The 14,358-nt window shown below is 32.6% G+C and overlaps 1 protein-coding gene across 1 annotated transcript in view; it reads left to right on the top strand.

The window, feature by feature from the left end:
- Positions 1-14,358, top strand: part of LOC127733470 (adhesion G-protein coupled receptor V1-like) — a 117,876-nt gene that overhangs the window by 83,249 nt on the left and 20,269 nt on the right. Inside the window, exons 74-86 of the mRNA XM_052242825.1 lie at positions 506-665; positions 1,350-1,512; positions 2,324-2,437; positions 3,637-3,818; positions 4,496-4,678; positions 5,399-5,560; positions 6,029-6,116; positions 6,730-6,879; positions 9,117-9,448; positions 10,170-10,322; positions 11,036-11,182; positions 11,868-12,013; positions 13,359-13,563. Coding sequence (XP_052098785.1) covers positions 506-665; positions 1,350-1,512; positions 2,324-2,437; positions 3,637-3,818; positions 4,496-4,678; positions 5,399-5,560; positions 6,029-6,116; positions 6,730-6,879; positions 9,117-9,448; positions 10,170-10,322; positions 11,036-11,182; positions 11,868-12,013; positions 13,359-13,563 — 2,185 coding nt within the window. The remainder of the gene's footprint in view (positions 1-505; positions 666-1,349; positions 1,513-2,323; positions 2,438-3,636; positions 3,819-4,495; positions 4,679-5,398; positions 5,561-6,028; positions 6,117-6,729; positions 6,880-9,116; positions 9,449-10,169; positions 10,323-11,035; positions 11,183-11,867; positions 12,014-13,358; positions 13,564-14,358) is intronic.

The following is a 14,358-nucleotide window of genomic DNA, read 5'->3' as shown; positions in this document are numbered from 1 at the left end:
AACAAGACATACCAACAAAAACAAAGGTGAACTCTGGTTCTCTGGAGAAGTCAGCACCACTGTCGACACCTACCTGTCTTGTAACATCTGTTAAGAAGCTTTGATGAGTCATAACAGGTTAAGAGGCATACAATAGAAGATTTTAAATGCCTTATGTCCAACCCAAAGAGCTTACAATGCTAAAGTAAAAAAAACACAAATACCTTTGAAAAACTAGAGCTGAACTGAGGTGCTCTGGAGCAATAATCAGTTCCTGCACCCCAGCAAATTTCTTAAAATATAGGAACTGGTTGTAATAATCACACCAAAGAGTATCCTACTGACTCACTCATATACAAGTAAATTACATAGCCTTTGATGTTTAATCAATCATTCTTAAGGCAAAAATCTTCATTTAAAAAAAGGAGCCAAACAAAATTTCTTGGACACCCTTTTACTCAACTGTATGAACAGCTTCACACATTACTTTGAACAAATACTGAGAACTTAAAACATTCCATTACAGATACAACGACCACCCTCATGGATTATTTGGACTAATCCAGTCACAACAAGTGATAAATGTAGACCCATCAGATTTAGTAAGATCTGTACTACTGAATTTCACTAGACACGAAGGAACATTCGGTAAAGTTGTGCTGACATTCACCTTAAAATATGATATTGTAAGTATGACTGATAAGGTTCTTCTTCTCTTTCCAAATTTCCCCAGACTTTGTCCGAGATTATCTCTAAAACAGTACCTACCTATTGTATTTATTGTTAATTTGTTCTCGTCCTGAACATGCATGAAATATTTGCCACTGGACATTAAGCAACCAACAATCAATCAATCTTATTCTTCCAGGTAAGAAACTAGGTTCAAAATTGAATGTGATTGGTTCCGGTATGGTTATGGTATATTGATTTATTTTACTAAGATCTTTTGATTTCTTAAGGTTCCATAAAGGATTCATTATTTATTATTTGTTACTTTTCTATAGATATTTGTTTTTTTATTGAATAAAAAAAATGCTATCATATATTGTAAATTCAGAATATTTTTGCATGCATTTATTATTGCAAAAGTTGAACAACCGACACAAATGCTGATAAATTATTGTGATAACAGGAAATGCTGCAAACAAATAATGCAATCAAAGTTCAAGATATAACTTTTTATTTTTGCAAAATTTATCCAGTCACGATTTTCATAGTAATAAAAGTATCATGAAAAATGTTGAATTTACAAGTACATTGATTATGTATTCATTTACATTTATTTATTATTAGGAAATGACTTTTGTCCATGTGTTGTAATTTAGGAAACTGAAATAAAAAAATTTATCAAACCATGTTAAATATTTCAGCCACAGTCTGGTATTGTTCTTTCAAAAACTACTGGCAGAGTGCAGTTCAATGAAGGTCAGACAAGTGTAAGGGTTACCACAGCAATAGAAGGAAATGGATTTCTGGCTGTTGGTACAACATTTACAGCTACCCTTAAAGCAGTAGATTATTTTGACGCTGGAGGTATAACAAGACTCGTTATATTTTTTGTATATTTTTTTAAATATTAAACAGAACAATATTTACACAAACCCATGGAGTATTCTGATGGATTTGAGAGATTTTGGCATTTTGTGGTCTTTGTTCTCAGTAAATTATTATTATTATTCTAATTGCACTATTTAAACAGTTGTGTGTGTTGATGTCTAAAACAGTTTATTATAAAAAAAATTCATTAATCTTTATAAGGTATTGTTAAAGAAAAAAAAATGATCTTTATATATTTGGATTTTGTTATAAGCTTGAAACCCAAAATTAAAGAATCCAGGAAGAAAAGAATGATTTTTCTATCAAAAGCAAAAAACTGCTGTCGTATATTAAATACACTTTTACTTGTTAATATAAGTAAAAGTTATAAATGTCAGGAGATTTGAGGTACATTTCAATAAGATACCAGCCCAACAACACAAATATATTTCCTACTTTTAAGTACATGTATTTTGTGATATTTTTACAAACAATGCATCCAGATATGATTATAGATTATGGATGTTCTTTCAATGAGAGGTTGTTTCTCATGTGCAGTCTCATTGTGACGTAGGCCCATGACATCATACATTCTCTTTCTACTTGACAGAGAAAAACCGAGTAGTATGATATGGAAAATCATCATACAGAAAGACCAACAAAAAATCTTGGAAAATAGCAATAATATTTTTTTTAAAAGAACACATAACATATAGTTAATACCTAAAGATAATTGAGGGCTGCAGTCATTAAAAAACTGATTTAATTTTTTTTTTATAATTACCCAACTTGTCATTCCCACTTCTAGTAACAGAACCACCAGCATTAAAGCCACTAGAAACAGAAGCCAAGATAACAGTGCCATCAGAAGCAGCTAATAGTGTGATAGGGTTCAGAGATTTATTGGCCGGTATAAATGAAGGTAGGCAAAACTTTACCTATTTGTCAATACTTTAGATGTACTAGATACAGCTTAGTGTTGTTAAATTAAGTATAATGACATGTTTTTTCAAGATCACCTTTAGCATTGATTGTGATTGCCACATAAATTTGTTTCAGGAATTTTGTCATCAAATAGTTTTTATTTGTAGAGGGCATTTGATGAAAAATCTGTTTGGCACAAACTTGCAATTAAAAAGAAACACATACATTTCCTGATTGATATATTGGTTGAAACATTTTTGATTTTTGTCATGTGTAATTTTAAAATTTAAAAAAAAAACACAATCTCTCGCAGTATAAGTCTTTGCTATAAGCAAATTATGACACAGCCTTTTGCAGGAATATGGTCTGTAGATTCTTTTGAAGTTTTCAAGAAATGAATTAATATTCAGTAATTGCCATATATATATATCATACATCAAAATTTGTTTTAATTTTGATACGCCCATTTACGGGAGGTATTATGTTATACCGTTGTCCATCCGTCCATCCATCTGTCTGTCCGTTGTCAACATGTCGAACAATAACTCAAAAACGCTTTTACCAATTTTCATGAAACTTTGGTGAATTGTTTATATCTATTGATGTAAGCTCCCTTTCGATTTTTATAAATTTTAGATTTTATGATTTGGAGTTATGGGATTTTATTCATAAAAAAGGGGGCAATTTTTTGGACAATCACTGAAAAATGCTTTGAGCAGTTTTCATGAAACTTTGGTGACTGGTTTATGTCTATTAAAATAAGCTCCCTTTAGTTTTTATAAATTTCTGATATGACATTGAGGAGTTACGGAACTTTATTGGTTGAAAAAGCGACGGGCGTATCATGCACTCATGGCGCAGCTCTTTATTGTAATGCTCAATGTAATTTTTTGCTGTTATAAGATGATGCTTGTTATAGTAAAGTCTGTACAAACTAAATCCTGTGTAAACTTGAAAAAAAAAATGCAAGCTGACATCTTGTATAAGAGTATAACAATAAATTTACTTCAACAATATAACTTATGTAAACTGAAAACTTATTTCAATTGAAAAAAATCTTTAGTCTGAAAGGGTTTAGACATATTTTACTGATTTGTCTCATTGGTTTGTGTCAAGATTTTTTTTTATAATGCTCTCATTGTGATCATTCTAAATCACTAATTATTTGCACTGTCATTTTTACTTTTACATTTTCAGAAACCAACACTGCCACAATGACCCTTCACAGAACTGGGACATATGGACCTGTAAACATTCCTTGGCAAATAGGATATCGTTCTGGCCAGGATCCAGGGAATGGTGTTTTAGGAAGCATAACTCCTCAGATAGGAACTGTCACTATACCTCATGGTGTGGACACCAAAGATTTCAGTGTTACGGTAAGTGTATAGTTTTATACCTCATGGTGTGGACACTAAATATTTCAGTGTTAATGCAAGTGTAAAGCTCCATACCTCATGGTGTGGACACTAAAGATTTCAGTGTTACTGTAAATGTAAAGCTCTATACCTCATGGTGTGGACACTAAAGATTTCAGTGTTACTGTAAGTGTATAGCTATATACCTTATAGTGTAGACACTAAAGATTTCAGTTTTCCACCAAGTCTAAATCAAATTTTCCTAGTAAAGTACTATGTCAGAATTATTGTTTTCTTTCAATAGAGTGATTGGAGACGTATAATCTGATGATTTATATAAAAGTGATCGACACACTCTATGCCGGTTTAATAGCATTGCATCAAATTTATGAAGGGTCGTTAGATGACCTGTTGCAAGACACTATTTTTGTCCCTAGTCAACATAGTACCCATTTCTTCTAGTGACCGTCAAAGTTGACTGCTATTTTTCTCCTTATACTGAGTAGAATCTTCCTAATAGTTGAACTGTTCAGAATATGTATGAACTATTTCCCACTGGAGCAACAAGATCTCATTTGAATGTTAAGCTGAAAAAGATCTAGAATTTCAACAAGATGGCAATTTCAGATAAGAAACATATTTTGGAGTTTTGGCTTTTCTTTGAAATAATCTGATTCTCTTTGAATTATTGTTTGCAGGTGACAGCTTTACCAGGTAGAGTGGAGTATTTTGTGATACATTTACCTCACACCCCATCTACCACAGTATCAGGAGGAACCAAACTTGACCCTACCAAAACCACTGTACAGATAGAACCTTATGGTGTAATCAGATTTGCTGATAATTCTACCAGTCCTGTAGTTTCTGAACTGACAGAAAAGGTATATTTAAAAGTTTAGGATTTTAAGAATATGTCTTTTCAGGGAGAAAGCAACTCAAATATTTTTGATACAAATAACTGTGTTGTATTTTACCTTGGAGTTCATTGGTCTTATTGTCCTCAATATCTAAACAAACTACTGTAAATTCAGAAATTATTGTGAGGTTTTTACATTGTATTAATGCAAATAATGCGACTCCTTTAGTATCGCAACAATAAGAACTCACATTCTGATACCTGGAACATATATCTGTATGTAGCTTTTCCTAAAATTGCAAAAATTGATCTTGCATTTTTGTTCATTCTTCAAAAATCACATTAATTACTGTAATTCAGATATTATTGCATGCATTTATTATTGCGATTTTTGAAGAATTAACAAAAATGCGAGTTTAATTATTGCGATTTAAGGAAAAGCTACATACAGATATGTATTTGATATCAGAATGTGAGTTCTTATTGTTGCGATACTCAAGTAGTCACGTTATTCTCATTAATAAAAACCTCACAATAATTTCTTAATTTACAGTATAGGTTATCTGTTGTTTTTCAAACGAGATGGTGTTTCTCTGCTGACAGGTAACTATTAATGCTTAGACATTAAGGGAAAGTATTTTTTTTATAACAGATGAACTCACTGGAAATAGTATTGTTTTTGGACAGAAAAATATAAGTATTGAAATAAATATATATTTCAAAGTTCTTATTTAATATTTTGAAGGCATATTTATTGGTACAAAGAATCTATGGTTCCCAAGGTAAAATAGAGGTAACCTACAGGTCTCAAGGTGTTAGTGCTGACAGGGGTCTAGATTACATTACAACAGAGACCAATGCTGTCATCATGGAACCAGGAGAAATATCAGCTCTCATAATGATTCAGGTGTGTATCAGTTTTCCTTCTTACTACTAGGGGGTGTTTATCGACCTTGACTACCCATGAAGGTCTCGCACGGTCGACAATTTTCATTCTTTGAGAATTCTATTCATTTGTGTTAAAGACTAACGCTGAAATAATGGAACTGAGAACTAAGAAAAGCTTTGAGGATAACATTAAAGTAAAGACTAATGTTGAAATAATGGTACTGGGATTAACAGTAGCTTTGATAATGAGTTATCTCCCTTGACAATTTCTTTTCTACATCAATTTTGCCCAACTACAAAAAATTCCAATATTCTCTGTTTAAATATTTTGGTATTATATAGTCTTAATGAACGTTCCTTTGTATACAATTAGTTTACTATATGACTAGTAAAGAGTGAATAGCTCAGTTTTGCCAAACTTGTAAATTTTTTTTACATGATGGCTAAATTGATGTTTTTTTCAGTTTAAGAGTATTTTTCTTTTCAGGTTTTACAAGATAACCATCCAGAGGAGGAAGAAAGTTTTCACATTAACCTGACATATGTGGAAAAATATCCTACAGAACTAGTTCCAAGTAAATCAATTATTAACAAAATACATTCACATGACTGCCGCAAATCAAACTGATTAAACAATTAAATTAAATTAATTAGCATGTATCTTTATTAAAAATATGAAAGTTGGACTTAATTGAGGAAAATATGAATATACTGTTATCAAACATTTATACTTAGTTTAAGTAACAAATAAGTGATATTATTACGAGATGTGTGATTTTTCTTATTCTATTTTTAAATATTAGTTTTTATATGTACAATTGATTGTTCAAGTAATTGAGATGATAAAGTTGACATGGATGAGTTCTCAAAAAACTTATTTAACCTCTATGTATTTCAAATCTGTGATCAGTAGAGTTTGTTTGTCCTTGAAGGAATTTCATGATGGTGACAGATCTTAAATAGTCTATGTCTATTGTCTAGATTAAGGTTGTTTTAGAGATTAACATAGGGTTTAGTCATGTGTCTAGAATATTAGACCATATGTTGACCCCTAGTTGTTTTCTTGTTTTATTGTGTTTTTTGGTTGCTGTCTCATTAATGTTTCTTCTAACTTTTTATATATATATATGGATTGATTTTTCACAACAATTTTAATTTTATTACAATCTTGACACATCACTTTTTCAGAAATATCTCCTCGACTAAGTATACTACATGCCACATCATTAGTGAGGATAGAAGAAAGCAATGACCCCTATGGTATACTGAGTATAGAACCACTCACTATATCTGTAGAGGAGAAGTATACACAGATCCCTCTCAATATTCACAGAACAGGTATGTAAGTTTTAATGACTTTATTGTAAGAAAATAACATAAAATAGTGTTCTGGATAATGATTACATTTTTTTTTATTTGACAGCAGCTTTGAAGGTCTTGTGGTATCATGCTTATCTGGGATGTAGAATTATTTTATTTCAATTCAATTTCAGGTCAATTCTAAGATTTTAAAATAGATTTTTGATACTCCTCTGAAGGCCACACCAATTTAATATCTTGTTCTACGGATTTTTCCACCCCCGAAAATTAGGACGAGCGAGCAATTTGAAAATTTTAATAAAAAAAATTTAATTTGCAAATTTTTTGAGACGAAGCTTGAAAAGTAAAGGCAAGCGATTATATTTTTTTTTTAGTAAACATAAAATCATAGGTTCTGACAATGTTGATCAAAACAAGATGGTATGAAATTTGATTTACCACTTGTACTTTGACATTTCTTTAATTTATCAACTGCTGAAGTGGTTTTTTTTCCTGTTCACCAAGACATGTAATGCCCACTTTTAATTGCAGCATATTTATGACTTCTTGTATTACTGTTACTTTCTGAGGACATCAGATCTTGAACTGAATAATTGAATAATTATTTCAACTGTCTTAAATGATCTCCATTGAATGGTCATAGATGTCTATCCTCCTTCAGCGGACATGACTAATACCTAGCAACAAGGCCGGTGTCTTGCAAGAAGCAGGAACTGCTCATTCTTCTGGAACACCTGGGCTCTCGGTCATAAAACTACACTTATTACTCGGAGTACAAAATTTGTGCTCTAAACACTAAATCCAGGATTTTGATTGGTTGATTTCTGAGTCTGAGTACGAAAATCGTGCTCGCAAGTTTTATGACCGCAAGGCCTCTCCCAGTTTTTAGTGGTTCGTGCTGTTCGTTGATGTGTGTACTTTTTAGTTTTTTGTGTTATATGTTGGTTGTCTGTGTCTCCATTATTTTGGTGTTTTCATTTTTGTTCTTTGTCTTTTTGGCACTTTGTATATAAATAAGATGTGGTATGAGTGCTAATAAGACAACTCTCCATCCAAGTCACAATGTACTGTAAATTCAGAAATTATTGCGATGTTCTTATAATTGCGAAAGTGCGACAGGGTTATAATCGCAATAATTTTAACTCGCATTTTGAATTTTTTTATATGAATTAAACAGGATTTTTCTCAATATCGCAAAAATTAAAAACGCATTTTAGTCTAAAATGACAAAATCGCAATAATAAATGCACGCAATAATTTCTGAATTTACAGTATTTAAAGTTAACAATTATAGGTCAAAGTACGGCCTTCAACACAGAGCCTTGGCTCGCACCGAACAGCAAGCTATAAAGGCCCCAAAATGACTAGTGTAAATCAATTCAAACAGGAAAATCAACGGTCTAATCTATATACAAAATGAGAAACACCTATGAACCACACCAACAAACGACAACTACTGAACAACAGGCTCCTGATTTAGGACAGGTGCATAAAAATGCAGGGGGTATGGATACTTTTGCTTAAAGGTGTCTGTATTAGCACATACACCTTTATTCTAACAACGAAAATTGGCATGATTTTGTGAAGAATCGTCCTCGACTTTTATAAGAAATCTATGTTAATGCTCGAAACAGTTTAAAGGGTTGCGATTTGATGTTGACTAAAACGCTCTGGCGATCGCTTTTTATTTTTTTAATGTCAACTAAAAATCCAGCGGCAAATAGACGCGATTACTTTTCTGGATGCGGGATGCAGGAATATTTAAAAATATTTTTTTCCATTTAGAAAAAAATATGTGCGGGCGTGTCTGTCAAACAAGGAATTAAATTGGCGTGGCCTCTGCACTATTTACTATTAAGAGCAAAGTATTTTGGGATATATGGCGGTCAAATGATATGTTTAAAGAGAATATACATATCAGTCTACCAGCATATATCCAAAATGCTTTCTGTCAGTAAATTCAATGTATATTTCAAGTGAAAACATTTTTTTAAATATAAATCAAAATTTTCTGCATGGGGGGGTCATTTGGGGGTGTTCCCACTCAGGGGCATTCAGTTGGTATTGTGTCCACATATACTACAAGTGTCCACATATACTACAATGTTCCAGCCATGTTGTTTAAGGTTTTTCAGGGCCATAGTATATAGACCAGATCATGTACGAATTGTTCATGAAATCCAAAGAAATTGGTATCCCATGTATAACAATGAATTCACAAATCATTTCTAATATTTGAACTGATATTTGAATAGGTGGTGTCTTTGGAACAATTAGTGTAGTGGTGAGATCTGTTGGTGGAGGAGAGGCATGGACTTCACAGATAGTAGCTCAATCCTCTGACATAAACGATACCATAACACAAGCCCTTGGCAATAGGAATATTAACAACATAGCAACAGGTGGTCAGGATTATGAAATCCTTGAATCCAAGGTCACCTTCCAACAAGGGGAAGTCAGTAAATCTGTTTCAGTGACAATACTAGCAGACAATACTGCAGAGCCTGATGAAACCATGATTATCTATCTGACACAGCCAACAGGTGGTGCTAGAATAGCCTTGGGATCACCTGATGGTGGCAAGAAGGTAATAGCAGAGACTTGTGTCAAGGGTTAAACATGATTATACTTCTAAAAAAAATGTCAGAGAGTTAGAAACAAAAGCATTATAAAGATTATTATTTTATACCAATGATTTATTGATAATTTGTGTTTGTTTTAAAAAAAATTAACGATACATTGTAAGTATGGCAGGATATCGAAGAAAAAAATTGACATATATATTTTTAATGGCAGACTCACATTAGGTTAAAAGTTTCTCTCATCCTTCTTCTTGAAAGTGTAATTTTGAATAAATAGATAAATAGTAATTCCAATGTCTATAAAATGAATAGTGATTCCAATGTCTATAAAATGAATAGTAATTCCAATGTCTATAAAATGAATAGTGATTCCAATGCCTCAAACATTTTATTTTTTTTACAAATGTTAATGAGACAGCAACCTAACAAAACAGAAAATGGGAAGACATCTAGAAGTCAGCATACATTATTTAACAACAGACAAGTGTCTGTACAATATGTCAAGCTCAAAATTGCTCTCAGTCTAGACTTGTTGTAAATAAATATTACAGACTCTATCAAATACAAACTCACATTTTAAGTTGCTTATGGTGGATTTTGCTTTTACTATTAAATAGTTATGTCCCTTGTTATCTGTGAAATTGTAATTGCCTGATATGTAGGAGTACCTTTGACCTTATTAAAAACTCACTCTACTTTAATTTTATTATTGATTTTAAATTTCAGGGTTTTTCTATAATAACCATACTTCAGAATGACTTGTCCAATGGAATAATTGGATTTTCTGAAAGCTCGAAATCTGTAACAGTGAATGAAGATACATCGCCTACATTTAGTCTCCAACTATCAAGAATAAATGCCTACTTTGGAGAAGTTGAGGTAAGAGATATTACAACTTTTAACCAAATGCTTTTAATGAAAATCATTGTAATATTTTTTATTCTTCAATTTTTTACTGTAGTAGTCTCTTTGTGGTGGTACTGTCAATGAATCAGCTGAATTCAACAGTCTCTCTTGATGGAAATTAAAAATAACCGGAGTAAATAAATGAAAAAATTTTCTTCATAAAATATCATGATATGAGAAGCTTTTGATATAAGGTCAATTCTCCTGCTCAGAACTCCTTGTACAGTTCTATTTGTCTCTCACATTTATGATAGCTCTGTTGTATTAGTTTTTAAAAGTTGATACACAGAATTTCTCTATTAAGCTAGAGCCATCCCATATTTCATAAATAGAACAGATTAGGAATGGCTCTATAAAATGATATTTTTTTTTTTTTTTTGTAATTTTCTATTCTTTACAAATAATTTAAAAAGGAAAGATTACTACATGTACTTGTCTGTTCCAGATTAAAACACATGGGGCGAGGGGAGGCACTTAAATAAATAAATTTTGGGTGGATGCATTTTCATGAGAATTTTATTAGAATTATAAGTAAGATGAAAATTTTAAATCAGTGGTGGTCAGTGTCTGAAAAAAGGGCCTCCCATCCCCCCATGCGTTTAAATCTGGTACAGCCCTTAATGATTTTGTAAATCTTAAACAAATCATAACATTTTTCATATCGAATTGATTGTGGAATTTACCAGGTATCATGGAAAGCAAAAGCATCTCTTACCAGTACAGAGACTGAGGATACTGTGTTAGGGAACCAGTTGATGAAGACAGCAGGGACAGCTGTATGCCCAGCACAGGAATCATCATGTACATTTGAAGTATCATTGAAGGATGACCAGGTAAGGCCACATCAAGTAATTTATTTTTTCTCCATAATTACCATTATAACCATACTGATTTTTATGTGACCTGCATAATAGAGTTGACCTAAAAAGATCACTGTCTGTTGTATTGACAGTTTTTATAATATTTAGGCTATATTATTATGAGGCACAGATTTAATCAAAATAAATTGTATTTAGGTAAGGCGATCCTGAAATATTTCAGGATCTCCATAATTTGAAACCAAGATATCCTGAAATATTTCAGGTCCTCCATGATTTGATTTCAGGATATCCTTAAATTGACTTGAGGATCTCCTATTTATTGTTAATAAATATTTATGAACTTTTGGAAAACTGATAAGTTTTATCATAACTGCTAGTCCAAATAATTATGACGTCTTGAAAGGCTATTTTATTTTTTTGCTTTGATGCCTTCTATATAATAGCCTTTCAAGACGTCATAATTATTTGGACTACTTAACTACCAGATATATAGTGTATGCATAATATGAACTCTTACTTTCTATGTTTATTGTATGTGTGCATGACTTGATATGTATTTATTGTTTGTTGTGCTTTTGTTTTTTCAATTTTTAAAGCTCTTCCGAGCTTATGTTTGTAATTATATTGCATATATCGACTTTGAATAAAGCTTTATGTCAGTGTATTTTCAGATGAATTGTAAATATTTTGTTTTCAGGAACCAGAAGAGGAGATGAAGTTTATCATACAACTGACTAGTGCTGGCAAAGATGCTGAACTGGATTATAAAAGTATTACAGCTAACATAACAGTCCTTAGTAGTGACTATGTCCGAGGTTTACTACAGTTCACTGAGGACTCCAGGTCAGTACAACATCGACATTAGGCTCTAGTGCTAGTCTATACAAGTATAACTGCTAACAAAAACAGAACTAAGTAATCATTGCATTCAGTGCACAATATTTTAACTTAATGAGTTAAATAGATATAAGAAGATGTGGTATGAGTGCCAATGAGACAACTCTCCATCCAAGTCAAAATTTAAAAAAGTAAACCATTATAGGTCAAAGTACGGTCTTCAACACAGAGCCTTGGCTCACACCGAACAGTAAGCTATAAAGGGCCCCAAAAATTACTAGTGTAAAACTATTCAAACGGGAAAACCAAAGGTCTAATCTATATAAAAAACGAGAAACGAGAAACACTTATGAACCACATCAACAAACAACAACTACTGAACATCAGATTCCTGACTTAGGACAGGTGCAAACAAATGCAGCGGGTTTAAACGTTTTAATGGTACCAAACCTTCACCCTTTTTCTGAAACAATAGTGTAACATCACAACATAGAAAGACACACTATAAAATATCAACTGAAATAGCTTAACTCAATCAAAGGACATATTAACACCAGTGAACATACACTGAACAAATGAATATTTTAGAAATTTTATGAGAGACACTTAAATTTGTGGATATTATGTGCCTAGGAATAGAAATTGTCTCTCAAAGAGAAACTTATGATTCTGACAGAGACACATGAATTACTGTAAACCAACTTATTTTCGCGGATACTTTATTTCGGTTTACAGTACCTCAACTTGGCTCATTTTCTGTAAGATCTTTCTGACGTAAAGGATTACAATTGTGGTAGGTTGAAGCGATTCATTAAACTGTATCAGTTATTCATAAATATATATGAGTATTGCTTAGATCAATCCAATGTGGGTTGTTTATCTTGTGTTGTAAGATGTGTGTTCTTAAGCTCATGAAAACCTTCCAGAAACTGTCAAAATGAAGAAAAGTATTTAAATGGCTGTTCTTTTGATCTATTGACTATTTTCCAATATTTCAGTAGATTTTTTTGTCTCCTGTACATTCAGCCAATATCTTTTGTTTTCAAACATAGTATTTGACAAGTTATGTAGATCACTTAGACACAGTGGCAGTGCTTATAACCACATAATTTTGTCATTTAAGGTCTTGGATTAGGATCTGTTTGAACCTTAATAAATTTCATTTTTCTCTGATTTCTCTTCAAATATAGATGAATAAAAGAAGATGCAGGGTTTATGATAATAAAGCAGCAACCCAATCACATAAATAACCAACAAATCTTCAAATACAGGATTTTTTTAAGTCACACATGAAGTTTTTTTATATTATGACCTTTAATTCATGCAGTCATGAATGGATACTATTTTTCAGATTTAAAGTAATACATAAAAATGAGGCAACAGTGACATTAAATGTAGAGAGGGTTAAAGGTCGTAACTATGACATAGATGTCAGTTATCAAACAGAGCAAGTTACAAGTCAGATAACACTACAACAGATAGATGTATACCCTGCACTGGAGAACTATGCCTTCAACTTAAAGACTGGAGTCTTATTATTTCAGAAAAACACACAGGTGCATTAATGCTTAAACTAAAATGGCACAGTTTTGAAAAATTTCTAAAGATGAAGTTTACAATACAACATTATTGTCTTATACATGCATATCAAGAATAGTAATGTAAATGCTTTTTTTAGCTCACCTGGCCCGAAGGGCCAAGTGAGCTTTTCTCATCACTTGGCGTCCGTCGTCCGTCGTCCGTCGTCCGTCGTCCGGCGTCGTCCGTCGTCGTCCGGCGTCGTCCCTCGTCGTCCAGCGTCGTCCGTCGTCGGCGTTAACTTTTTACATTTTGAACTTCTTCTAGAGAACCACTGAATGGAATGAAACCAAACATGGCATGAATGTTCCTTATGAGGTGCTGACCAAATGTTGTTACTTTGTAGCGGATCCATCATCCAAGATGGCCGCCAGCGGGGGACTTAGTTTAACATAGGACCCTATGGGAAATACATACAAATGTCTTCTTTTAGAGAACCACTGAATGGAATGAAACCAAACATGGCATGAATGTTTCTTATGAGGTGCTGACCGAGTGTTGTTACTTTGAAGCCGATCCATAATCCAAGATGGCCACCAGCGGGGGACTTAGTTTAACATAGGACCCTATGGGAAATACATACAAATGTCTTCTTTTAGAGAACCACTGAATGGAATGAAACCAAACATGGTATGAATGTTCCTTATGAGGTGCTGACCGAGTGTTGTTACTTTGAAGCCGATCCATAATCCAAGATGGCCGCCAGCAGAGGACTTAGTTTAACATAGGACCCTATGGGAAATACATACAATTGTCTTCTTTTAGAGAACCAC

Source organism: Mytilus californianus, unplaced genomic scaffold, assembly GCF_021869535.1.
Source record: "Mytilus californianus isolate M0D057914Y unplaced genomic scaffold, xbMytCali1.0.p SCAF_3, whole genome shotgun sequence".
NCBI classification, from domain to species: domain Eukaryota; kingdom Metazoa; phylum Mollusca; class Bivalvia; order Mytilida; family Mytilidae; genus Mytilus; species Mytilus californianus.
This window is presented reverse-complemented; position numbering and strand designations above follow the sequence as displayed.